We start from the raw sequence: 25,601 nt of genomic DNA on the forward strand, positions 1-25,601 counted from the left end.
ATAAGTCTGGCAATCCTAGGTGTCAGTTTGGGAACAACACCCAAATGCAGCAAATGTGTGAATTGCCTTGGGGTAGCATCTATATGGGATAAACCCTCAGTCACCCCAGAGTGCCCATTTAGAGCATGACCATTACACAGTTAGGCTTAAAGGGTAGTTTCTTATATTCCACTATTAGAAACTGTCATTAGCCGTGCTCCTCAGTTGCCAGTGCACTTTGAGCCAGACATGTCAAGGCAACTGAATCTGGACAGACCAGAGAGCAAGTGGGGCCTAACTTCTTAGAACAAGTGCAGTTTCTTAAAGATTCCATTTGAGATGACTATTCACCATGGAGGATAGTTTGTAAAATGTCTGTAAATAAAGGACGTGGGCAGGATAGAAAAAAGACACTAAAAGAGGTGTGGCCTGAGATGGACAAAAGGTATGCAGAGCGGAAAAGGCAAGCAGTTGTCAGAATTCTATACTGGTTGCATGAATTCTGAAAGTAGGATTTTGCATGCAGCTTTTAAAACACAAGGCTTGAACTCTTCTTGGTGTTGCTGGTTTCCAAGGATCATCTCCATCACCCCACTCGTGGGTGCCGGGATGCTCCTTATTGAATTAGCTTAATTGCCTGCGGAGGACACAGCATCGGGTCCCAAGTAATTGCATCTTATGAACGGAAAGATATAATTACCAAGTCCACACCAAACCTTAAGTGTCTAAACCAGTAACAAAACTGCCATGAATCGATCACTTCCTCAATGCCAGGCACCATTCTTTGACGTATTATTGTACCTATTGTATTGATACAAATAAGGAGAGAGGTTCAGTAAAGACGGGTGCAAGGATCTGAACCCAGGTCTGTCCGAGTCTGGACCTAGGTGCTTAAATGTTAAGCCCCTCTACCCCTCCACTACTTTGGATGCTTTTCTGATTTGTTTGTTTTCTTTTGTTTTGCTTTTAATTGAAGAACCAAATTCATTTCATGGATATGAGTTAGCTCTCATAATTAGTGAGAAGGCTTGAGAACCGGGCTCAGAATTAGAAAGCTAGAACCACAACCAAAATCACCCCACAGAACTCAATCCAGTGAAGATTCTGCAGCTGCTCACCTGGGACACTGGATGCCTCAGACCTTGGGTCTTTACAGTGGATGGGGAAACACTGATGGGAACACGAGCAGATTTCAGGCCCTCACGTTCCTTCACTCCTAAAAGGCAAACTCTGTGCCATCAATTGACTTTGACAGCAAAGAATGGATGCAGAGGGCTCTCTGACACAGCGCCCCTGCAGTACATGGAAAGGGCCACATCCTTGTTTTGTTTTCATGGAAGCCAACGAGAGCTTAAAGCTAAAGGCCGCAGGTGGACGTCCCCACATCATTAGCATATTCATGACAATGGGGCTTGTATCTGCAAGTGAAGTGAATTTAGAAATATCAAGCTAGCTTGTTTTCTGAAGGCTTCATACATGCTTCATAAAGTATGCTTACTATTTATTGGGTGTCTGTTGTGAATCAAGCAAGCACTGGGTTAGGAATATTAGCACATTTAATTCTTAGAACAATCCTATGAGTTATTATTTTCCCTATTTTGTACATGTAAATACTGGTTCATAGAAGTTAAGGAACTTGCCTAAGTGACACATCTTGCGTGTAATTAGTAAGTAATATCCCATAGTGAACCCAAATACATCTCACTTCAAAGCCATAGCTCTGGCCTCTCCTCTTTTTCTTTGCCCTCTCTTTAACTGTGTTTAAGAATAGGATCGGGCTTCCCTGGTGGCGCAGTGGTTGAGAGTCCGCCTGCCGATGCAGGGGACACGGGTTCGTGTCCCGGTCCGGGAGGATCCCACATGCCGCGGAGCGGCTGGACCCGTGAGCCACGGCCGCTGAGCCTGCGCGTCCGGAGCCTGTGCTCCGCAACGGCAGAGGCCACAACAGTGAGAGGCCCGCGTACCGCAAAAAAAAAAGAATAGGATCATAGGGACTTCCCTGGTGGTCCAGTGGTTGAGACTCTACACCCCCAATTCAGGGGGCCCGGGTTTAGACCCCGGTCAGGGAACTAAGAGCCCGCATGTCGCAACGAAGATCCCGCGGCAGCGAGGATCCAGTGTACCTCAGCTAAGACCCGGCACAGCCAAATAAGTAAATAAATAAATATTAAAAAAAAAAATAGCACCATAGTTGTGACAGTGCCTAGCTTACTTTCTACTTTGTAATTTTAATGCCTTTACATTGGTTTCCATATTTTTCTTTTAACGTGACTAAATGATGTGAGTTTTAACTTCAAGGAATCATTACTGATCAAATCAGGGCTCATAATTTGTGTCCTTTCTGCTCTCTGCCAATTCCTTCTAACTGCAGTGGCCGTTTGGTTCCGGTAACCGGGTGATCACCTATTTTGCCCCCATACGGATGTTTCAATGTGAAAGAGAACTGTTACAAAATTCTGTAGCTCTTTGATTTATTATAATGAAAAGAAGGTACATTGAGAATCAAGTTGATCCGGTGCAGATCCTGGCTATGCCACTTATTGGTTGTGTAATCTTTGAATTGCCCTGATGTCTCTGAACCTCAGTATTCACAGCTAAAGGAATGGCCAAACAGTAGTCACTAGCCACCTATGGCTCTTAATTAAGACTAAATAAAATATAATTCCTCAGTTACATTAGGCACATTTTAAGCGCTCAGAGGCCACCTGTGGCACTGGATTGCATGACACAGATACATTTCCACCATTACAGAAACTTGCACTGAATAGCACTAATAAAACGGGGTCGGGCTTCCCTGGTGGCGCAGTGGCTGAGAGTCCGCCTGCCGATGCAGGGGACGCGGGTTCGTGCCCCGGTCCGGGAAGATCCCACGTGCCGCGGAGCGGCTGGGCCCGTGAGCCGTGGCCGCTGAGCCTGCGCGTCCGGAGCCTGTGCCCCGCAACGGGAGAGGCCACAACAGTGAGAGGCCCGCGTACCGGAAAAAAAAAACAAAAAGAACAAAAAAACAAAAACGGGGTCAATGACACCTTTCTCATAGAGTTATGGGGAGGATTAAGGTATTAGAAAACTTGCATAAAGAACCTAGCATGGTACGTACTTGGGACAACAATGACACCCTAAAAAAATGCTAGATCTCCCCCTTCTCTCCTCTCATGCATGTTCTTATCATCCACCTTCATTTTGTTTTAGGTAAATCCTCATCTTCCCTAATTTTTCTTTTGCCTCCTTTAAATTTAAAAGTATTTAAAAATGATAACTAGATCTTTGGTGTTGGAACTAATATTCCCAAGATAACTTTGACTTAAAAAAAAATTAAGGACAAAAAAAGATATCCAGTTACAGTGGAGTCAGTGGCTGTCTAGTTTCACCATTCAGGAAGAACAAGAGTATAGACAACAAGAGATACATACAGTTTCTTAGATTCCAGATCTTCATCTACAACTTTCATCATGAGCGACTTTAGCCACAGTGAAATGCTTTCTCCATGGACTCCGTGCCTTCTGTAGTGGTTATTTCTGTGGGACATCACTATTACTGATTTGGGAAAAGCTCAAAACTCTTCAAAAACATGTCCCAGGAAATTCTGTACCTTAAAGAATGCTCCTATTTTCTCTCCTCTTCAGCTTCACAAGTAAGTCAAAGCCTTTCCTTTTTCCTCTTAAAATATTTTATTTTGCCAGAGACGTTGAATCCATTTCCAAGGACTCTTTGATACTGCTTGGTGGAGTCCGTCTTAGAAATATCTGACAGTAAGACCCTAAGCAGTAATGTAATAACTATTTCAAGCTTGATTTTCGTATTTGTAAGAGTAAGGACATTTTTTTTTTTTTTTTTTTTTTTTTGCGATATGCGGGCCTCTCACTGTTGTGGCCTCTCCCGTTGTGGAGCAACAGGCTCCGGACGCGCAGGCTCAGCGGCCATGGCTCACGGGCCCAGCCACTCCGCGGCATGTGGGATCCTCCCGGACCGGGACACGAACCCGCATCCCCTGCATCGGCAGGCGGACTCTCAACCACTGCGCCACCAGGGAAGCCCAGTAAGGACATTTTAAATGAAATGCGTAGACCTTTGAAGTATAATGAGTTGGCCTAAAAACAGCAACAAAAAATGGTCCTTGCTCTGCTGTTAACGCCCTGGGCTCTCTCCCAGGCCAGTCATCATCTGGGAACTTCCTTCCCCAAAGGGAGGGGAAGTCTCAGTGCTAGGGGACCACACATCATCAGCATGTGTCAACAGACTCTTGAGAAAAGGATTTTCTGGAGAAAATCCAAATTCATGGATTTTTTTTTTTTTTTTCTGAAATTATTGAGTTGGTTTAAAAATCATCTTGGAATGCAGGAAAGTAATATAGAACAGGTGAACTCTGTCACCATCTACAGTAGCCACTTGGGAACTCTTTAAGCTAATTGCTCTCTTCAAGTGATACAGATGGAAAACAATAATCCAGAGAGCACTGGCCCTGAAACACCCAAAGGGACCCCTTGAAGGAATTTTCTTTGAAGCTCAATTCACTCGTGGCACAGATGTGGCATGGGGAGCCGTTGTATTTAGTAGGCCTATCTATAAGGAACAATCCTGTTCAGACCAAATGGCTCCTCTGTCCAAGTGCATATGTGAGGGAACTGGGAGGAAAGCTTCCTTCTTGGGCCGTCATTTCATCGGTAAATACTTGCTTCATATTGACAAGGTTAAAAACAGTTCTGTTGGTTGCTGGTTGATGTCCCTAAGAAAGTTATTCCTTTGCTATGAAAACATGTCATATCCATACGGTACTTACTACGTGCCAGGCATTGATGAGAGTGTGAAACATATATTAGTTTATTTAATGCTTCTAATAACCCACGAAGTAGGTACTTTTCTTATTCCAAGTTTCTAGGTGAGGAAGCGGAGACACATGTTGCTTATATAACTTGTCCAAGGTCAGGTTTCTTGCAGGAGCAGAGTAGGGTGTTAGCCCAGGACCCAGGGCCAGGTTCTTAACTGTGCACACTGCCCTCATTCCTTGATCATTGCAAGATGACGTACCCACTGCTCTCTTCTTCAGCTTCACGAGTATGCCTCGGCCTCCCCTCTTCCCTTTCAGAGTCTTCTAGTTTGTTACCGACATTCAACCCACTTCCACAGAAGTTTTGAATACAGCTCAGTGGAACCAGTCTTAGAAACATTTTGCACTAAGTCTGCTCGATGGAAAAAGGCCTTTATCACTGAGCCCTGTCCTTGCCATTGGCAGGTGCAGCCTGTTTTCTTTTGAATCAATCAGTAAAAACAGCTGCTGGCTTCTCCGAGGCTGAGCCAGAGGGGCTGTGTTGAGGGTTGCAGTAGTTGGCAGGGGGAATCCACGCTGTGAAGGCAGAGAAAGCACTGCCTGAGATGGAAGGAGAAGCCTAGGGAGGTCTCCGGCCCCATCTTATCATTTGGCCTCATAACTCCATTTTGAAGATGTGGAAAATGAGCTTAAAGAAGATGCTGATCAGGAAGAAGGTAAGATCACGTGCCAGGGCAGTAGGGGGATGTGACACGGGGTGGACAGGAGTTGGGACACCTCTTTTCCCACCTTAATGGCTGCACTTGCCCTGCGTGAGCTGGTACCAGTTACTTAGCTTCTCGACTTCAAATGTCTCCATCTTTAGAAGAAGAATGTTGGGCTGGTTGACTTCTAGTCCTTCTAAAGACCTCTTCAGCCTCCCAACAATTTGATTCTACCCAGCTTCTTCCATAATCTTACACTCCTTTCATCTGACACCTCATTCATTTAACACATGTCTTTTTGACTACTTGTGTGGTCATCATGTCCTTAGTTCTCACCATTTATATCAGACTTCACTTAGTTAAAACACACTTCCTGAACCCAAAAAGCCCATCTCTGCCTATTACCCCACTTATATCTTCATAGTTTACTTACTTTACTCAGCCCATTGCTCTAAACTCTTTCCTTCCACAGAAAGAGTTTCTATAGTCTTACTAGCTCACTAGGTATTGTTTGTTGGACTGATGTTCCCATTGCCATGAGGTAAAATTAGCTCCAGCCTCAATCTGAGAAGATGGTGAGATGGGAGGAACACAGAGAATTCATTGGTAGTAAATTCTGCACACAAATAGTGTTCCGTTTTCAAGTAGCTGCGTAGTGATTGTTTTTAACAAGTAGTTACAAAGAGCAACACGTGGGTTAAATCCTACCTAATATTCATCGTGCCTGTTTCAACTAGTTTCTGAGGCAGATCATTTTTAATCTGCCTTTTGCACAGGTGTAGCTGTTAGAGAGCTTAAGTGTTTTGAGGTTAGAACAAAAGAGAGCCAGGTGAGGTTGAAAAGGAGAAAGTCTTGGCTGTCACTGGTTTTGTGTAGTAGGTACTTAATAAGTATGCGTAGCAGGACAAGACAGAGAGAAATAACGTGCAAGAGAAGTTATTCTTCCCCCCACCCCAAGAATGTTAAAGCATTAAATGGATTCATTTTTCAAGACCACCCAACTAAGATCAAATTTGTAGGCTGCTTACTTGAACACTATGGTCTGAAACATTTTTCCATTCCCTAAATGACCAGATGTCGTAACATTTCTCATGGCCATGAGAACCAGTGGCCTGAAAGAGTCAATATTCAAAGATCTCTGTAAACTACCATGCTTCTCTTTCTTACTCATCTTCATATTTTTATGGTCGCTGCTTCTTTCATTCAAAATTGTCTTATGTCCACCTATTGCTGTTTAGACCGAGTCTGGGGTATAAAGTACTCATTACAGTCTATGAACAGGAATCACCTCTTTCTTGGCTGATTTCCTGTAGTAAACTTCATGTTTCATGAAGGTGGAGGGCTGGAGTTTCTTCATCTTTACATCCCCGGAGCCTCGTACAGAGTCGGTGCTTCACAATGATTGTTGGATGAATGCATCTTTGTGATAGTTAAGCTTCCTAAATGAAGGAGAATTGTACGGGTAAGCTGGAAAGCCTCTTGATAGGTTTGAGTCCCGAGGATTGTGTGTCTTGTCTGTGACCAGTAGACAAGCCAGCTAGGAACTTTGCTTGATTTTTCTAAGCACCCCCTCTAGATTTCCCCCCTAAATTATGAGAGAAAAGAATGGTCATTCTCATATTGTTTTTTCTTTTTATGAAGTCAACCTTCTGTATCATCTCAAAGGGTAAAGTACAATACATGTCCTAGTGAGAGACCACCAACTAACCGGGCTGACACTCTTACACATTTCAAGATACAGGCGTGTGTGGAGTCCTATTACGGCAGGATGCAGAGCTCAGGGTTTTGGAAGAGTGATTGTGGATTCTGGGGCCTGATTGCCTGGATTCAAGTTCCAGTTCCACCTGTGAACACGGGCAAGCTACATCATCTTTCTGCTCCTCTTTCTAAACATGAAAAAGAAAATAATACCAGCCTCATGGCTAGATGTACCAATCAGTTAATACACAGTGGAGCACCTAGAACAGTGCTTATAAACACCCAATAAATGTTAGGTATTATTAGTATCCTCTACTTACTAGCTGTGCACCTTGGCTTGGTTGTGTTCTCTTGACCATGGTTGCTTCACTTTTAAAACAAACCTAGTCGAGTCAAGGGACTGGGATCAAATCATCTCCCTGGGACCCAAGACTTCCCGCACTTTCCATGACATTGTATTGGTGTCCGTGGGTATTGAGAGGGTGCTAAAACTTTGTAATTCTGCTCCATGCCGTACTGTAGAAAAGCCATCAGCCCCTTCCAGTTTATGTCCCATTTTGCCCAAATCTGCTGAAAGCGCTTAGAAACTTATTCTGGAAATCTGGAAATCAATAATTATGTCTGAGAAAATGGAGCTTTCTCAGTTGAAGAACACCAGATACGTGCCATGTCTCCTCCCTTCACCTGTATACTGGCTGGTCCACATAGTTCTTCAGAAGACTGATCTTATGATCTGATGTGATGATTCCTTTTTTTTCTGTCTTGGAGAAGCAGAAGTATGATTTTATCAATGGGCATTTCCTTGAGACGGGAAGCTTGTTCTGAGACATACATGTCACCAATGAATTTTCCTCAGTGTTGTGGTGGCCTTTTGATTGTGCCCTAGTTAATAATCCCCAAATATACTGGGATCAGGAGCAAACAGGAAAGTATCCGTTTAGATACAAGGTCAAATCAGGGATTAGGAAGTACTGTCTTAACTTTCCAATAGGAGTTGATGGGTTGTAATCATATGTACCCTTTTTGTGTGAGGGTTTCTTTTGAACGCATCATGCTAGAAATTTATTGTGATCAGAATTTCTTAGTATTAATACTTAGTGGGAAACACAATTCGAGTTAGCAGTGTGGAAGCCACAGCCATTCCCTGCTGCGGATAAAGCAAGACAGTTGTTTTGCTGGTGGCTACAGATTCCGTTTTGCAGCATTTGTTTGCGTTTAACACTTGGGCTCAATCTTCTCGCAGCTTTGTTCAGAGAGCCGGTGATTACTATTAAACCATGATGACTGTTAAGCCAGTTTGGTTCTTCTGATCCAGCACAGTACCTTACCCGTCCCAGGCGCTTACTAAATGCCTGCTGACTGGATGGGATCTGAAAAACACTGAGACCTTCAGGTACGACAGGAAGCTGCCCCAAGAGGCAGCAGGTATGCTGCTGGGAAACAGAGCTGCAATTTTTCCAAGTTCTTCATTGCCAGGTTCTCAGCATATAATCACCGTTGGAAACTACACTGAGCTGATGTTTGGTGGTGGTTTTGTCTTTCCTGTTTTTGTTTTAGGCAAATTGGGTCTGTGACAGAGACCTGATAGAGACCTTTCAGGTGTTTTTCCCTTTAGGAGAATGGGGCTCCTTGGGGACCTTTAGTGAATTGCTTTACCTAACAAGGCAGGTTGTGTGTTACTTTGTATCACGCCAGGTTTCAATTTGTTGGTTGGATGGCTGAAGCACAGAGGCTTTGGCCAGCAGCATTCATAAGGAAGCCAGGAAGCCAGAGCTGCTGAGCAGAAGCCCAAGGTTGGCACAGAGGGTGTGGAGGGTAATCATTTCTGCCAGGCTGGCTGAGGCTGTTTACTCGGCCACCCTAAGGCTGGTGGACGGTGGGCGTGGTGGGTGCGCTTGCCTAGGTACCTGTTTGTAGAACACTGAGACACCGGGGCAGAGCTAAAACAGCAGTAATTCGAAACCAGTCGAGTTGGTTTTCCTTCTCCGGCTGGGGCAGCTAAAATCTGCATTCCAGATGAAACCTGCAGGGAAGCGGAAGAAAGCACTTTAAAAAAAAAAAAAGAAAGCTTCAAGGGCATTAAATTAACTGCTTTTGAGAGTCCTGGGCATCCTGAGATGATCTGTTTTTTACTTTTCTTTCTTTGCTTTGTAAGTGGCTGTTGGTCTGTGTGCACTGCTAGTTTTTTGTTTTTTTGGGTTTTTTTTTTTTTGGCCTGGATGGCACAAGCTTCTGGCCGTGATTTAGATGGCAAAAGAGAGCCCGTAAGAAGTATTTCGGTCATTTGCTGCTGATTCACTTTTAAATTTCTTCAGCTGCTCTGGGGGGTGGTTGAAGGCCGTCAGGAGCTGCTTGCCGGCTCAGCACTTTCTGGAGCCTCACTTGCTCACCAATGAGGAAGTTGAAAGCGACCAGGAGAACGGCCGGCACTGGGGCGGAGCTCGTGGCGAAGTCCTGGGCTGGGATGAGTGGAGGCAGGCTGACTTTCCCTACGACAAAAAGCCTTTTGTCCCCGGGAATAAATACGGAAGTCCCAGAGGAGCAGCCTCCCCAGTCCGTGTGTAGTAAGGTGCGCAGCCTCGGCTGCCTCTGGGCATAAAGCTCCGCGGACTTTTTACAGTTGCCCCGGACGCCCCATCACCGCGCAAACCGGAAGGAGGGCTCGGGAGGGGCCAGAGCCCGGCCAAGTGTGCTCGCTCCGCGACTGAGTCCCCCCGGCGGGTCCTGCTGTTCTCTGTCCTAGAAGTTAAGAACCGGTGGAGTGGAGAAGCTGAGAGGGCAAGGGAAGGTCGCAGAAGTGAGAATCTGCCGCCCAGGGCACGGCTGGGACATGGAGGACGTGGGTAACGCTCCGAATGGCAGTGATGGCTCGGAACCAGGACAACCCGAAGCCGGACTTGACGTGGCCCAGTCGATCCTGACCAAGTTCTCTATGAAATCCCTGTTTGGGTTTACGAGTAAATTGGAATCTGTGCAGCCTGAAGAGGAAGACGCGGTGCTGAAAGCCTTCCGCAGTTTAGTGGTGGATCCCACGCCTCAGCTGGAGGAGCCCAGCAGTGGCTTGGATCCGCCGGAGGCGGAGGCTCAGGTTCCACCTGACCTCGGAAATGATGGGAAGACTCCGAGGGTGGAGACAGAGACGGGGTTGGAGGGAAGCCGGGGAGAAGCAGGGGCAGGGATTTCTCTGCCTGGTCAAGAGCTGCTTCCACTGGCGGCTTTGAGTGTGTGCAGAGACAATGTCATTTTGGTTCGCGGGACCCTGGTGAACACCACCAGTGATTCTGACTCTGATGATGGAGGCCAGGAGCCAGAAGAGGGAAGCAACATCAATGACCCAAAGTCCCCTAGTGGTGTTTTATCTGAGCCAGCTGAGCAGTCCCAAGAAAAGCCAGGAGATGGGAGGGAAAATACTGCCACTGGAGAAAGGGGTGATGCAGAGCCCAGTGGAGAAGGTCCTCAAAGGACTCTGCAGGAGATAAACAGCAAATTGGAACCCGAGGATGGTGGCCTTCAGACAGAGCATAGCCCCGGCCAGCGACAAGCTGGAGAAGAAGGTTCCAAAGTTCTACCTGTGGTAACAGACCAGAACTCAAGTGTTGGTGTCACTGAGAACACCTCTTCTAAAAAAGAAGTCCCTGGAGAGAAGTCCTTCCAGCTCCCAGCTTTTTTTAGTGGGCTTCGTGTGCTGAAGAAGGGAGCCCCAGCCGAGGTTGGGGAGACCATCACTGAAATTAGACCAAAGGACGGGGACCTGGCTTTGCTTAAGTTGACCCAGCCTGTCCAGAGGTCCCTAGCACAGGCAGGGCCTCAGGCAGTGAAGATGGGAGAGAAAACAAATGATCCAAAGGCCGCTCCCACTCTCCTGGAGCAGCTCTCTCAGCTGCTCAACATGGACGTCCCCAAAGCCGAATCGAAGGCAGAAGACCCTGAACAGCCCAGGGGGGAGGAGATGAGTGGCAGTACTCCCCAGGAGAGCCAGAGCAGCCCCGGAGAAGCCCAGACCCAGGGAGGAGAGGTCAAGCCAAAGCCGCCAGAGACTGCCTTGGAGGCCTTTAGAGCCTTATTCATCCGTCCCCCCAAAAAGGGGACCACAGCTGACACCTCTGAGCTGGAAGCTCTCAAGCGCAAAATGAGGCATGAGAAGGAGTCCCTAAGAGCTGTGTTTGAGCGGTCGAGGTCAAGGCCAGCAGATGGCCCCTCGGATTCCAAAAGCGTACGTAGCGTTGGGTTTGGGGTTTTGTCATAAAATGTGATGCTGCTATATTTCTTTTCAGGTTTCCTATCAAGGAGAATCTCATATACCGATCTTAGTGACCCTCTTCTAGGTGAAAGATGATTATAGTCAAGTTGACCTTGTAAGGAGTATGGAGTTGGACAGAAGCGTTTTCTTTCTTCCTTATATTTTTCTGGGTTGTTGTAAGAGAGGTATAAGTAAAGGTGTGCAGGTCAGAAAGCAAAACTGTCACTCTGAGTTTAAACATTAATAGGAAATGTGCTTCCAAAAACCAAGCAGCATGGGGAATCAGTGCAATCTAGAACTATAGCCCAGATTTCCTCTCTACTTTATTATACCTCTGCGAAAACTGTATTTTTCCTTTGAAAGTCTGCCACTTGGCGAAATACCTGTTTGTGATGTGATTAAAATGTTCTGTGCTGGTTACAAGGCATCTTGATTGAGCACTGGGTTAGTGTGAGACTTGGGTTTTAATTCTAACTGCCAGTTACTGGCTGGGTGACCTTGATCAGCAAAATGAAGAAAATAACCTTTAATCTTTATTTGGTTGTTGCGAAGATTAAATGAAGTTAGCACATAGTAACCATCTAATGAGTGAAAGCTGTTACTATTTAAAAAAAGTATTCAGGTAATTTGTAAGGACTAGCAAGCACTTGTCCAGTGGATCTTAAAATTCATAAGGACAACAAATAGAATTTCTTAGTATCAATTTGGCATACAATTATCATTCCCTCATACATCAGTTACATTTAAAGGTCTTTGGAAAAGCTATCTTAGGTTGCAGTTAAAAACTAAATACAACATAGCATTCTCCTAGTTGTAAAAATCAACCCCTATAAAAATAGCTTGAATGTGAAAGCCAACTCATTCATTTTCTTGTGTGTGGGAAAGAAAAAAAAAGAAGTGATCAATGTGGACATCTTAGAGAAGTGTATCTTGGCCTACAGATAATGTTCATAGAAAATGCAAAACTAGTTTTTATATTATAAATAACCCTGGAGTTTGGGGTATATTTCAAAACATCCCTATAAATGTACCCGATTATAGTATATTTGTATCTTCAGATCAAAGTGTACTTGTGATTTTAAGAAAAAGGTTATATGCTAAAAATCATCTGTTGAAGGTTGTGTAATACTTGGCCTTGAGTTATTTCTCTTTCCACCCCAACTGATCACTTTACATTTCTAGAAAAGGATCGTATTGGAGTGAGATGTTTCAGTTACAGTGAATGAGAGCAATGTGCCATTAAAATTAATTTCAGCGTTAGCACAGTTGTTCTCAGGGATTAATTGGCCCTGGCCACATTTCATTTAACTTACTCTTTTGTTTGCCCACTTTTCCAACAGCCTGACCACAGCCCCACTGAGCAGGACGATAGGACTCCTGGCAGACTCCAAGCTGTCTGGCCACCCCCAAAGACAAAAGACACCGAAGAAAAAGTGGGATTGAAGTACACTGAAGCAGGTAATGGGAAAAGAAGCCAGGTACCAGGAATGCATCTCTTGCTGCAGTCGCTTTTAGTTCTAGCTCAGTAGACTCACAGAATTTAAGTTTTTGTTTCATTATAGAATGTAATGCTGAAGGCTTTTCTTTTTGGTTTTGCTGTTAAAGTGAACCCTTGCACACTTATCATTAATGAATCTCTTAGAGATGAAAGGTGAACGCCGGGGAATGAGTGAAGGGGGGCACATGTGTAAAGGAGGAGAACCTCGGGGGAACTAATGGAGAAGGTAGATTACAGATTCCTCAGGAAGCAGGTGGTTGGCCCTCACAGAGTGTCGTGTAAGCTGGCAGGGTTGCTGGCAGAGGTAGAGTACGAGACTCCAGAGCTGTAATCTGATGTGTTCTTTGTCTTTGAGTAATGCTTTTGAGCCACAGGAACCTTGTGCAGAGTGAACGTACAGATACCATATCAGTTACTCTTTCCCTTTTGTTAGACAAAGCTTTATTTAATGCATGGCCAGTTTCAAAGCAATCTAACTCCCTGGAAACCTTCCCGGGAGCTTTGCTTGAATATATTTAAGTAGAATGGGAATCTAGATATTTTTACTCTTTAAGTGAAGGGTTCATGTGAAATTTAAAAGAAAAGAAAGAGTGAGAGGAGGATATATCTCAATTGTATACATGTGTGTCTCTATGTATCGCTGATGAAACCTTTGTCTTCTTCCTGATATTTGAAGATTACTTAACACAGACTTACGTTTTGCTGGTTGTCTTAGGTATGTGTGTATATTACCAGTCTGTATGGTTATACAGAAATACTTCTTTCAGTTCCTATTGGTTGATGACATAAGTGGATCAAAGTTTGGGTGGTTTAGTAACACACAGGTTTTTTTTGTAAGATGATAAAATTACAATCAGTGATTGAGAACACAGCTGAATCTCAGTTCTACAGCCTGATTGCTTTAGCCTCCATTTACACAGTTGCAAACTTCTGACTACCCCAAGACATCAACTACTTCATGACATTTTTTTCTGACCTGCTTGAATTACAGAACGAAAGCTATTACAGCCTTGGTGAAAATGTATGTAGCTGTTGCATTCTTCTTGTCTACATTTGATTTTTTCCAAAATCGGATTGTTTTTGACTGCAGTATTGTACCACGTACCAAGTTGTCTTTCCTATGATCTGGCATAGCTTGAACAGTGAAAAGTCCTGAAGTTCGCTTTAATGAAAATCCAGAATCCTATAAGTTCTTATTCCTAGTTTATATTGGGGTGGCCATCTTCTTTGTGACGATGAACATTTGCTGAGTAGAGAAGGAAGTGGCATAAACAGCTTTTCAGTCTACTTCAAGTCATATTTGGGGGCATTTATACTCTACAGAGATTCCTTAGTCTTTGCTTCTGTCCTCTTCCGTTTCCAGAAGCTCAGAGGAGTGCTATCATTACCTTGCAGTGTAATTACACTCAAAGTCAGTAGCTGTCCCAGTCTCTTTTTTTTTTTTTGTAATGAAATGCGCGTTCTCCAAGCTGTCTAAGGTCTCGGATGAGATGGGAAAAAAAGGAGGGAGGAATTGATGAATAATGACAGCTCTCTTGGGTTCGTTCTGATGGCACAATGACAGCTTGCAACAGAGAGAAGGCTGCCTGTTGTCTGGAGAAGGCACCTAGGTCCCCAGCCAGTTCCCATGGGTGGCAGTACTGTGTCTTACTTACCGTGCTCCCAGCCAGGTCTGGTGCTCATTTTCTTGAGAGTCTTGTAGCGCTAATCACTCTGCTGATACACTCTGGAGGTTATCAAAGAAGATACTCCATGCCTGTAGGAAACTTTTTTTTACCCCATTACTCAGCCAACATATGGTTGTCTTGCCATTTACTGCTAATCTTTAGGAAGTTAACATTTTTCTTGTGATTTTCTTGAGCTCTGTTGTTGAGAAATCTAGAGTCTTATAAGCATTTGGTTTATAACTTAACATATTTTGTGGTATTTCCATTGGTTTCCCTGCCCTTAGGGAAGTAGATTAAAATTGCCACTCTGTAGGGAGCACAGAGACAGAAAAATTCGTTCCAACATATTTCAAGGTGTTTGAAGTCTTATGCTTTTACATCGTCAGTGCTCTTAATTTTTCCTGGCATGTATAATTCATTAAATTAGTGAAAGGGGAGAGCATGACTATTTATATTTCAAGTGTGCTATTGGAGTTCTGTGCTGTTGACATCGAAGCCCAGTCCTTGGCAGGGCTGGCAAAGAGATGGTGATTTTCATCGTGAGTCTCTCACTGTCCTTGTGTTGCCCTCGGCTGCTTTGGCTGTGCCACTGCTTGTGTTTCCCTCTCTTCAGAGTTTATCATTCGATGATCTTTTTCTGAGGGCCTAGGAGATCACCTAATACTGTAAACTCACTTTTGTTCAAGGATAAAAAAGAAAGAGCTGACCTAAGGGAAGCTGTCCCTTTAAACTATGGCTTCTGGAGTCCTCTTTGCCATGTGAGGGTAGCTGACCACTGATGCTGGTGCCCACTGCCTAGGATGCACTCTCCTGCCACTGCCAAAGTCAGCAGCAGCGTCTATAGCTGCTGACGCTGCGGCTAACTCCCCTGGCAGCTAAAGCCTTCAGCTTCCACTAGAGCCTCCACTGCCATTCTCTGAGCTCTTGGAGCCTTGGTGATGTGCCAGTTGAGAGGCACTAGGGCTCACTGGCGCTGTCACTTAAGGGACTTGCACAGGTGCAGGGAGGGTCCCCTCTGTTCAGTCACACTGCACTTGAATTGCTCTGCTCAAATGAGAAAGAATTACTTTCTCCCAAGTCCTGTGCTGTGCTTTCACACATTATTATCAGTGCAGTTCTGCTTTGTGTTTGGGATGCCTCACAGCTATTTACGAGTGAAAAGAGCATTTCCCTCTATACCTTGGAATTGGGCTGGGGACAATCTGAGTGACAGACTCGTTGTTCTCAGAGTTGTCTTTCCTCCTCTAGATACAGGAGCTTGCTCTCCAAACAAGCTTGGGGAAATAGTCTTGCTTTTCTAGGAAGAATCTTTTAGTGGGCTCCACGCGTCCTTTTTTTTTTTTTTTGCAGTACGCGGGCCTCTCACTGTTGTGGCCTCTCCCATTGCGGAGCACAGGCTCACGGGCCCAGCCGCTCCACGACATGTGGGATCTTTCCAGACCGGGGCACGAACCTGTGTCCCCTGCATCGGCAGGCAGACTCTTAACCACTGCACCACCAGGGAAGCCCCTCCTTGCGTCCTTAAATGGTTCATCAACTCAGCTGAGTCCCTGCCACTTTCTTGTGCTGCAGACCAGAAACATCTGGATGGAGTAAACTTGATTACCTTGTGAAGCCCGGGGCGAAGTAAAACCCAATCACAGCCAAGTGAAAAGGTGTGCTATGAACAATACAAGGGAATCTAAAAGAAAAATATAAATGTCTACCTTTAAATTTAAGGCTGCAAAAGCAATTTATCTCATGAGAAACAGAGAACCAGTGATCTGTTCATCCTCCAACATGCTGTCTTGTACATCGTGAGGCTATATAAGGGTTAGTAACATGCCCAAAGTCTTTAAAAAAAAAAAAAAAGGACTGGAAATTATAAAGATCTAGGTATCATAGAATAATCATAGAGGTAACATGGGGTTAAACTTTTATCTCAAACTTGAATAAAAGAATTTTCTAAACCATATTAGGTAAGTTTTTTCTTTGTGAAGAATAAATGCACTTAGCCATATTTATTTTTTCTTTGGATAATTATACTATTACCATATCAGCCAGTGTCCTGTCAGGGATCAGGTGAGGATGATTTGATTGAGAGTTTGTGTGGACAGGGTTTGGGAAAAGCAATGAGAGATGAAGCAGCTCTCTGGGGTTAGTAATCATGGGAGGTGTTTACAGCCCTAGACCTGAAGGGGCAGGGTGAGGAGAAGCTGCTGGAAAACCAGAATGTCAGAGGGAGGCCAAGTGGTGTGGAGAGGGCTGCCGGACAGGAGCAATGGCCTTCACTGGAGGGATGCATCCAATCCACGGTGACCTGGAGGCCGGAGGGAATTGTGGGCATAAATGCCCTGACTTCCTTCTCCTGCTCTCTGGTCTTCTGCCATCTCTGCCCTTCACCAAATCCAAAGAGAAGTCAGAGGACCGGGATCCACTTTAGGCCAGACAACAGAGCCCAGAAAAGGACCCAGAAAGGGGGAGAGTGGGTCTAGGAGTCAAATAGAAGATACTCAACACAGTTTCACCTGGAGTCAGTCGGCAGTACAAGAAGGTTCTAAAGCCCATCAGTCTGTACGAAGAATTGGCACCTGACCCCACAGGGCTCTGATACAAGGGCACAAAGAAAAACTCCTGCTTTGTATCCCGTGGGAGGGTTATGTTTTCTACTGCAGTCAGTTCATAGAAAATATAATGGCTATCACTGAGAGCCTTGCTCTTTGCACACCTACTTCACCTTAGTGTAAAGGCTTTGTTTACTGATCTCAGAAGATCTTCCATATGCTTTCAACGTTTCCCAATATTACAAAATAAAATAAATTTGGAAATATCCAGAAATATCACGGAGCAAAACAAACTCTCTATAATGTGTTTCATAGAGAGATCATTGCCACCATTTTGAATTATGATAGACCTATGTGAATTTAATACTTAAAATAAAAAAAAAATTTTTTTAATTAATTTATTTTTGGCTGCGTTGGGTCTTCGTTGCTGGGCGTGGGCTTTCTCTAGTTGCAGCGAGCAGGGGCTACTCTTCATTGGGTGTGCGGGCTTCAAATTGGCGGTGACTTCTCTCGTTGCGGAGCACGGGCTCTAGGCATGGAGGCTTCAGTAGTTGTGGCATGTGGGCTCAGTAGTTGTGGCTCATGGGCTCTAGAGCACAGGCTCAGTAGTTGTAGTCGCTCCGTGGCATGTGGGATCTTCCCGGGCCAGGGCTCGAACCCGTGTCCCCTGCATTGGCAGGCGGATTCTTAACCACTGCACCACCAGGGAAGTCCCATACTTAAAATTTTTATCACACTGTACAGACTGCTTTTTACACTTGAAAATGTGACTATCTCTGATTTTTACTACATTTAAACAATAATTATATTTATAGAGATTTCATTTTTTTCAAGTTATTATGTGTAATAATGAAAATAACAATGCTATAAATATTCTTGTTCATAGGTGTTTTCCTTTAATTAGAACACATTCCTTGTGGAATTACTATATATAAGTGTATATGCCGTTTTCAGGTTTTTGGTGCATAGTAATTGCCAAACTTTATTTTATTTTTTATTTATTTATTTTTTTTGCGATACGCGGGCCTCTCACTGTTGTGGCCTCTCCTGTTGCGGAGCGCAGGCTCAGCGGCCATGGCCCACGGGCCCAGCCGCTCCACGGCATGTGGGATTTTCCCGGACCGGGGCACAGACCCGTGTCCCCAGCATCGGCAGGCGGACTCTCAACCGCTGCGCCACCAGGGAAGCCCCAAACTTAATTTTTTATCTAAAGTTATTCAGTATGAAATCAGTACTCTTAAAACACTGAAAATGCTTTTCCCTCTTATCATTTGCTTTTTATTTTACTTGTATCTTCTGGTATAGAAGTTTTAAATATTTATATAGTCAAATCTACCCTCATTTTATTGTATAACTTTTCTTTTGGCTTGAGAGGACCTCCCCTACTCAAAGATCAGCTCTATGTTTAAATTTCTTAAGTGATTTCTTTCCACCTCTTCCTTCCTTGTCTTCTTGTTTTCCATTTCATGTTGAAAACTTACTTCGGTGCCTAGCCCGAGGAAGAGAGCTAAGACAGCTTCTGTTTTTCTAAGTAGCTAATTGTACAGCAGGCTTCTGGAGTAATTATTCCTCTCCATGATAAGTTTAGGACTGTCTTGGGCTTTCTGTTCTCTTTTTGTATTTTGTACCAGTATCTTAATTATTGCAGCATTATAATGCATCTCAGAATCTGTTCAAGTTCTCAAGCATACTTTTAAAAATATCTTTTTAGCTTTCCTCTTATTTATTCTTCCAGAAAGCCTTAGCCTACTTGGTCAAGTTTCAGAAGGATTGCTTTGGGACTTTTATTGGAATTGCATTAATTTAGAAATTAATGTGAAGGTGGGAATAAGATCTTTAAAATGCTTAGTATTTCTACGCAGGAACATATCTTAGAAAACTGTTCAAGTTTTCTTTTCTGACTTAATAAACTAGATACATAGATGTATAGATATATATCTTATATTTTTTCGATATGTATTCCCAGGCATATTATTTTTTAAAAAAATACATGATGTGAAATTGTATCTTGTGATTTATTTTTCCTAAAAGTCAAATGCATTTCTTAGAATCTAGTGACTCATGCATGCTAGATGCTCTGTGTATTTCCCTCTTGAGGTCAGGGCTAGACTGAGTGAAGGGCACATTTGGACCAACTGATCTCAGGGGTCCGTCCCTCAGTTTTACTCTGGTTAGTGATTCTTAGTGTTCTCAGGCTCTTTAAAAAACCTAATGATGATAGAAAGCTGTGGAAGAAGACCCTGCAGTTAATTTTGCATCTGCGGTATTTCAGACCCTCCCCCTACCCCATAACCATTTGTGGACACATCCCCCCATCTCCTGCCACCTCCCCAGGTGTAGGTGAAGAAGCTTTGCTGCAAATACTTAACCTAGAGCTGGGCTTACTTTCCTCTTCATCTCCTATTTTGTGTTACGACGAATGGCCTGAAACATCTCCTTATTTATTAGGATATTTAAAAAATATACCATCATGATTTGTGCCTCAGCATCCCGAGAGGAGATGAAGCTAATGTTTGTGAGATTAAAATGACACCATTTGGGAAACTGGCAGTGACTTAATTACCCATGGGAAAAAAAAAAAGGAGAAAAAGGACGAAGAAGGAAAGCTCTCATGTTTTCCGAAACAAAATGAACTTTCAGCATGCATCTGGAAAAGCCCTTCTCACCACTGGCTGCACCTCAGAGCTGGGCTGGGGGCTGGCACATGGGCCACCCTACTTAGGGCGAGCGCTGCGGCTTTGGTAGTAAAGAGAACCTAGGTTGAGGCATCATGGTTACTGTGAGCAGGCAAGCTGTCACTGTGTGTGGCATCTCTTGGGGATAACTCACACCGCCTCGAAACTTGGAGTAGCTCAGGGACATCCCTAGTTAGAGTATTTTAGGTAACCCATCCCTCAACTTAATAAAGATCCGCCTACTTTCTGGTTTGTGTCTAATTTAGGTTCCCTTGGTTATAAAGTGATAGAGCTGTGTGCCACCCTCCCTGGTGAGTCAGACATTCTTGCCTCACCAGCCAGGGAGAGCTATAAATATCTTGGCATGTTTTATTGCCCTACAGTACCTTTAAAAAACTTATTCATTCACAGCTAACAGGCTGCATTAGCCATGAATGGACTTGCCTTTAAGGTCATATGTCTAGACAGATTATCCTAAGTGTCTTCTTTCACAGTCTAGGCTATAGTTTTATTCATTGTATATTTCACAGGACTTTGTGGTATGTTACCACCACTTGCATGGAGTTATGATGATGGCCCAGAAATTGGAAGCTGTACAGATCAAAGACCAGGAAAACCTTGCTTCTTATAGCTGTAGAAAGAGGTCGTACTGGGAAACCAGAGGCGACACGAGTGTGTCAGGCTTCTACTTACTGTATATCTGGGAGCTGTGAGGAGGGAGATTGACTTCCCCAACACAAACAGGAACTAAGGCTTGATATTACACAGAGGGAATCCCAAAGTATGGACCAGTGACTCAGGAATCATATGTTGTATTCCAGGAAGTATTAGTAAAGGTCTTTAGCTCAGAGGAAAAGAGATTAAAAGAGAGATTAAAAATTCTGTATTTTAAGAGATTAAAATATAGAATCTGAAATTTTAGAATATTAAAAATTTAGAGCTGCAGGCATCTTAGAAATCATGTAATTCATCCTATTCGTTTTACAAATGAGACCCAAAGGGGTTATGACTTGCTGAAAGAAAGATACGCGTAATTAATAAGAGAGCTGAAATGACAGTTGAAAGTAGTTGGTGGGGGGGGCATTGGAGAGTGATGGATTTTTGTTTTTTTTTTTTTCTGCCAGTATACTGACAATTAAAGCTCCAGCAAGGAAAGCACACGGGAACAGGAGCATTTAAGAAGTATGCTGCTTATTATAAAACAGAATTATGAGACCACAGTGAGTCCATCTGAATAATAAAGGAGAGCATATGAGTACCATACCAGCTCACCAGACACATCCACAGAAATTGTCTGGGTCATTTCATGCTGCTTTTTGACTCATAAAAATAGAAAAGGGGAATTTTAATGGTATCTTTAATGCTTTTGAGGCTCACTTAAGCAATGTAACGCAAATAAAAATGCTTCTTGCAAAGTTCAGGTGGGGCTCTTTGCTGGGCCCAGTTTGTGTGCTGAAGTGTAGGGTGCATATGTATTTGATTTTAGGAGGTACATGAACAAATATTTTTATCTTAACGGTTGTGTATTTCAGTAGTTTTATTGTTGTTTTAGAGAAAATGAGTAGTAAAATCTACTTTGAAGCTTCTTTTGGGGAGATGAGGCTGAAATTTGATATGCCATATCCTATGCCACACCTTCACAGATACCTCCTTTCAGTATTTTTCTTCCTCAGAATTTCTATCCAGGTGGCCCCATTTTTCTTCTCTCCCTCAAATCTTCATCTATCGCCAGCTGCCCAGTGCTTGTTCTCTGGATCCTCCACCAAGCAGCCACTCTACAGTTCCAGCCTCAGCACCCTCCCCTCCTGCCCTGCCACACCTTTTCACTTGCAGCCCATTGAATTCCTTCTACTGATCTACCTTTACTGTGCTGGAGCTGCCCACTGGCTCAGCTAAAGAAAGGGCACACTCACTCCTTCAGATCCCTCCGCCGGAGACGGCAGCTGGGGCATTGTAAATGCTTTCCTCTTTGGTAGAAAGAACAAATGACCGTGTTTCTGAGGAATAACTAAAGGCAAAGTTTCAATAGCCAAACTCTGGAGCATTCGTCCCCAGATGAAGGATGAGAACATAAGATAGGAAAGGTAGAAGACTGTCTCAGAGAGAAAGGAAAATTGAACTAGGGAAATCTTAGGGACATGCTTAACTTTGGAATTTCCTTTACTTTGGGTTTCGTGGGTTTGAGCATCAAATAGACTTGAGTTTGAATTTTGGCTCTGCCATGTACTAGCTGTGACCTGAATTGATATCCCTCTTTATAAAAAAGGACAATGACGATAATTTAAAATAATTATTGTAAAGATAAAAGGAGATAATATATGAAGTTCGATGGCATCACAATTAGCCTTTTATCTCATTTCATCATTTTTAAAATTTATTTATTTATTTTTGTGGTACGTGGGCCTCTCACTGTTGTGGCCTCTCCCGTTGCAGAGCACAGGCTCAGGACGCGCAGGCTCAGCGGCCATGGCTCACGGGCCCAGCCGCTCCGCGGCACGTGGGATCTTCCCTGACCGGGGCACGAACCCGTGTCCCCTGCATTGGCAGGAGGATTCTTAACCACTGCACCACCAGGGAAGCCCCCCACAATTGGCTTTTTAAAAAACAGTTTATATTGAAGTGTAACACACATGTGGAAAATTGCTCATATTATAAGTGTTGATGAAAAAATTAATCACTCAATCTAAGAAAGAAATGGAAAATTTTATTCGAGCCAAATTGAGGCTTATAACCCAGGAACAGACTCTCAGAAAGCTCCGAGAACTGTTTTGCCCGTTAGAGGTAAAAGTACAGTTATATATGTTTTTGAGACATAGGGCTGTACATTAAATGATGTATTACTGACAGTTTACACAATCCAGATCTGTGTGTACAAAGTGAGTAGTGGGTCATGGGTCATCGTGACCCCTTACAAGATGAAGAAGGAAGGGTGTCTCCAGAGGAGGAATCTTGTTGATGCTAGGAGAAGGTTGCTGTTTATGGTTGAGCAGGTGTTTCTGCAGATGGGAAGATTTGGGCAATGCATAATGCAGATATACAATGCACAGTAGAGGGGAGAGAGGAGGCCAAAGTTCAAAGAAAAAGTTTTATGTGTAAATTTTCCTTAACTTGCCTTAGAATACAAATTTTTATTTCATCACAGATGTGTAACTCTATGAATTATAACAAAGTGAACATACTCTTGTAACCACTATGCAAATCAAGAAATAGTATTGGATTGGCCAAAAAGTTCCTTTGGGGTTTTCCATAACATGTTACAGAAAAACCTGAACGAACTTTTTGGTCAACCCAGTACATTGCCTACACCTTGGAAGGCCCTGTCTTGCCCCCTTCCTATCACCACAATTACCTTTTTCCTCCAAAGAAACCATAGTTCTGACTTCTAACACTATAGATTAGTTTCAGTGCTTTTGAACTTAACATAAATGGATTCATTTCACGTCTGGCTGCTTTGCTTCAACATTATGCTTGTGAGAACCAAACACGTTATTGCATGTACCTGTAATCCGTTTGTTTTCATTGCTCTGTACTACTCCGTTGTATGAATGTATCACAATGTATTTATCCATCCGTGTTGTTCTCAGTTTTGGGCTGTTATGCGTATGCTGCTGTTCACTTTCTTGTACGCGTCTTTTGGTACACAAAGGAACACATTTCTCCTTGGTATATACTTGGGAGTGGAATTGCTGATCGTAGGGTGTGTCTGTATTCCGTGTCAGTAGATGATACCAGACACTCTTCCAAAGTGATGGTATCAATTTATACTGCCATCACCAAAACATCACAGTTCTGGTTGCGCCACATCTTTGCCAACATTTGGTTTGGTTGGTCTTTCGAATTCGAGCCAATCTGTTGTTAATTGGTGTTTCCCCAGTCAAGCACTTTTTTATATGTTTATTGGCCATTGGATATCCTCTTTTGTGAAGCGCATGTTCAGATCACTTGTCCATTTTTGAAGAAGTAGACTATCTTTTATTATTTTGTAGAGAAGTTCCTTTTATATGCTGGATATGAGCCCTTTGGTCAATTGTGTTGGAAATATTTTCTCTTACTCTGTGGGTTGGCTTTTTACTATCTTAATGGTGCCTTTTGATGAACAGAAATTCTCATTTTTACTATAATCAGTCTTGTCCTATGGTTAGGGCATTTTGAGCCTTATTAAAGTAATCCTTTCCTAACTCAGTCATGAAAATATTCCCTTAAATTATCTTAAGAAGGAATTAGTGCTCTTTATTTGTCATTTAGACTTGCAATATACTGGGCATTGATTTTTGTGTACGAGTTGAGGTGGGGATCAAGTTTGTTTTTTCTATATTAAAATTATCTGGAATTATTTATTTAAAAACCCACCTTCTTCCCCTGGACTCTTTCTTCTGTTCCAGTATTCTCTAGGTTTATTTAACCTTGTAACAGTGTAACACTGTCTTAATGACCACAACTATAATAAGTCATGATCTACTAGTGTGTCCTTTTACCTTGGTTATTCTCAGCTCTTTGCATTTCCATGTGCGTTTTGGAGTTACTTTATCCATTTTGACATTATTGTTTTGATTGCATCAACATCTTTACAATGAGTTTTTAATTCCACAAACATAATATGTATCTTTCCCTACATACTTATTTGAATATAGTCTTTTCTGATTTCTGTTTAGTTTTCTTTGTGACGGTTTTACCTTCCCTTAAATTTAAATCTATTCCCAAGTATTCTAAAATTTTGATGCAGTTGTGCGCATGTTTTTTAAAATTCCATTTTCTGACTTTGTTAGATAGAATCTCTCTCAATAAAATAGTAAATATAAGTTATTGAACTGTTTCCTGATTTACGAACCTTTTAATCACTTAGAATCTTTCACTGTTGCAAACAATACTTTAATGAAATTATTATACATCTATTTTGTGCATACCTGTGAGTACTTTGATAAGATAGAAGCAGAATTGTGTGTTAGAGTTCCTACTCATTTTTTTTTTTGAGTTCCTACTCATTTTAACCACTGGTAGATACTACACAGTTGCCCTCTCAAAATACTGAACCCACTAAATATACTCAACTAACACGAGAATGTCCATTACTCACACGTCACCAATATTCATTTAGCTTATGCCAATCTAAGGTTAAAAATTGCATACTACTGTTTTTCATTTGTATTTCTCAATACTAGCATAGTTGGACATCTTTTCATTTTGTCTTCTTTTGTGACTTGTTTGCTTGTATTCTTTGCCCTTTTGTAAATTGGGTCATTAGTCTCTATTCTTACTGATTTGAAAGCAGGTTTTCGTATATTAAGGCAATTAGTCCTTTGTATATATCGCAATCCTAGTCTTTAGCTTGCCATGTCTTTTACCTTTTGCCTTCATTCATTATATGGAAATTTAGTTATATTATAGTCATATTTAGTTATAACTTTTCTGGAGTTGTTTTTATTGTTGTTGGTCTGAAGGAAGCCTTCCCTAACCTAAAGTTGAACAATATGTATATTTTAACTAATATACATATATGTTTAGATTTTTATTCAGTCTAGAATTTGTTTCTGTGTGTGGCATACATAAGGATGTGTTGTTAAGGGTGGCGGTGTGCTGTAGGGAGCTTAGGTTATGGAATCTAATGTCACGGAGTCAAATTTTAGGCTTCAGCAGTTACTGAAGCAAGTTAATTACTTTTTACTGGGCAAGATGATTTCCTATTTATTTGTGCAAAAAAATTGTTTTTAGTAGTCAATGAAATAATGCATTTAGGGACCTTAGCACAGTGCCCGGCTCATTGTGGAACTAAAATAATGTAAGCTACTGTTAGTTTTGTCTTTCCCAGATTGACAGCTATTTGCCCCAACATTT

The 25,601-nt window shown here is 42.8% G+C and overlaps 1 protein-coding gene across 2 annotated transcripts in view; it reads left to right on the forward strand.

Annotated features, from left to right (window-relative positions):
• The window catches only part of FMN1 (formin 1), a 396,758-nt gene that overhangs the window by 91,864 nt on the left and 279,293 nt on the right, over positions 1-25,601 (forward strand). Inside the window, exons 1-2 of one of the 2 annotated variants that reach the window (XM_065872038.1) lie at positions 9,977-11,359; positions 12,727-12,844. In XM_065872038.1, the coding sequence (XP_065728110.1) occupies positions 9,977-11,359; positions 12,727-12,844 (1,501 nt within the window). Of the gene's footprint in view, positions 1-9,976; positions 11,360-12,726; positions 12,845-25,601 lie in introns of those variants that run through there. The other variant, XM_065872037.1, reaches the window with a different exon arrangement.

Source organism: Phocoena phocoena, chromosome 2 (genome assembly GCF_963924675.1).
Source record: "Phocoena phocoena chromosome 2, mPhoPho1.1, whole genome shotgun sequence".
In the NCBI taxonomy this organism is placed as follows: Eukaryota; Metazoa; Chordata; class Mammalia; order Artiodactyla; family Phocoenidae; genus Phocoena; species Phocoena phocoena.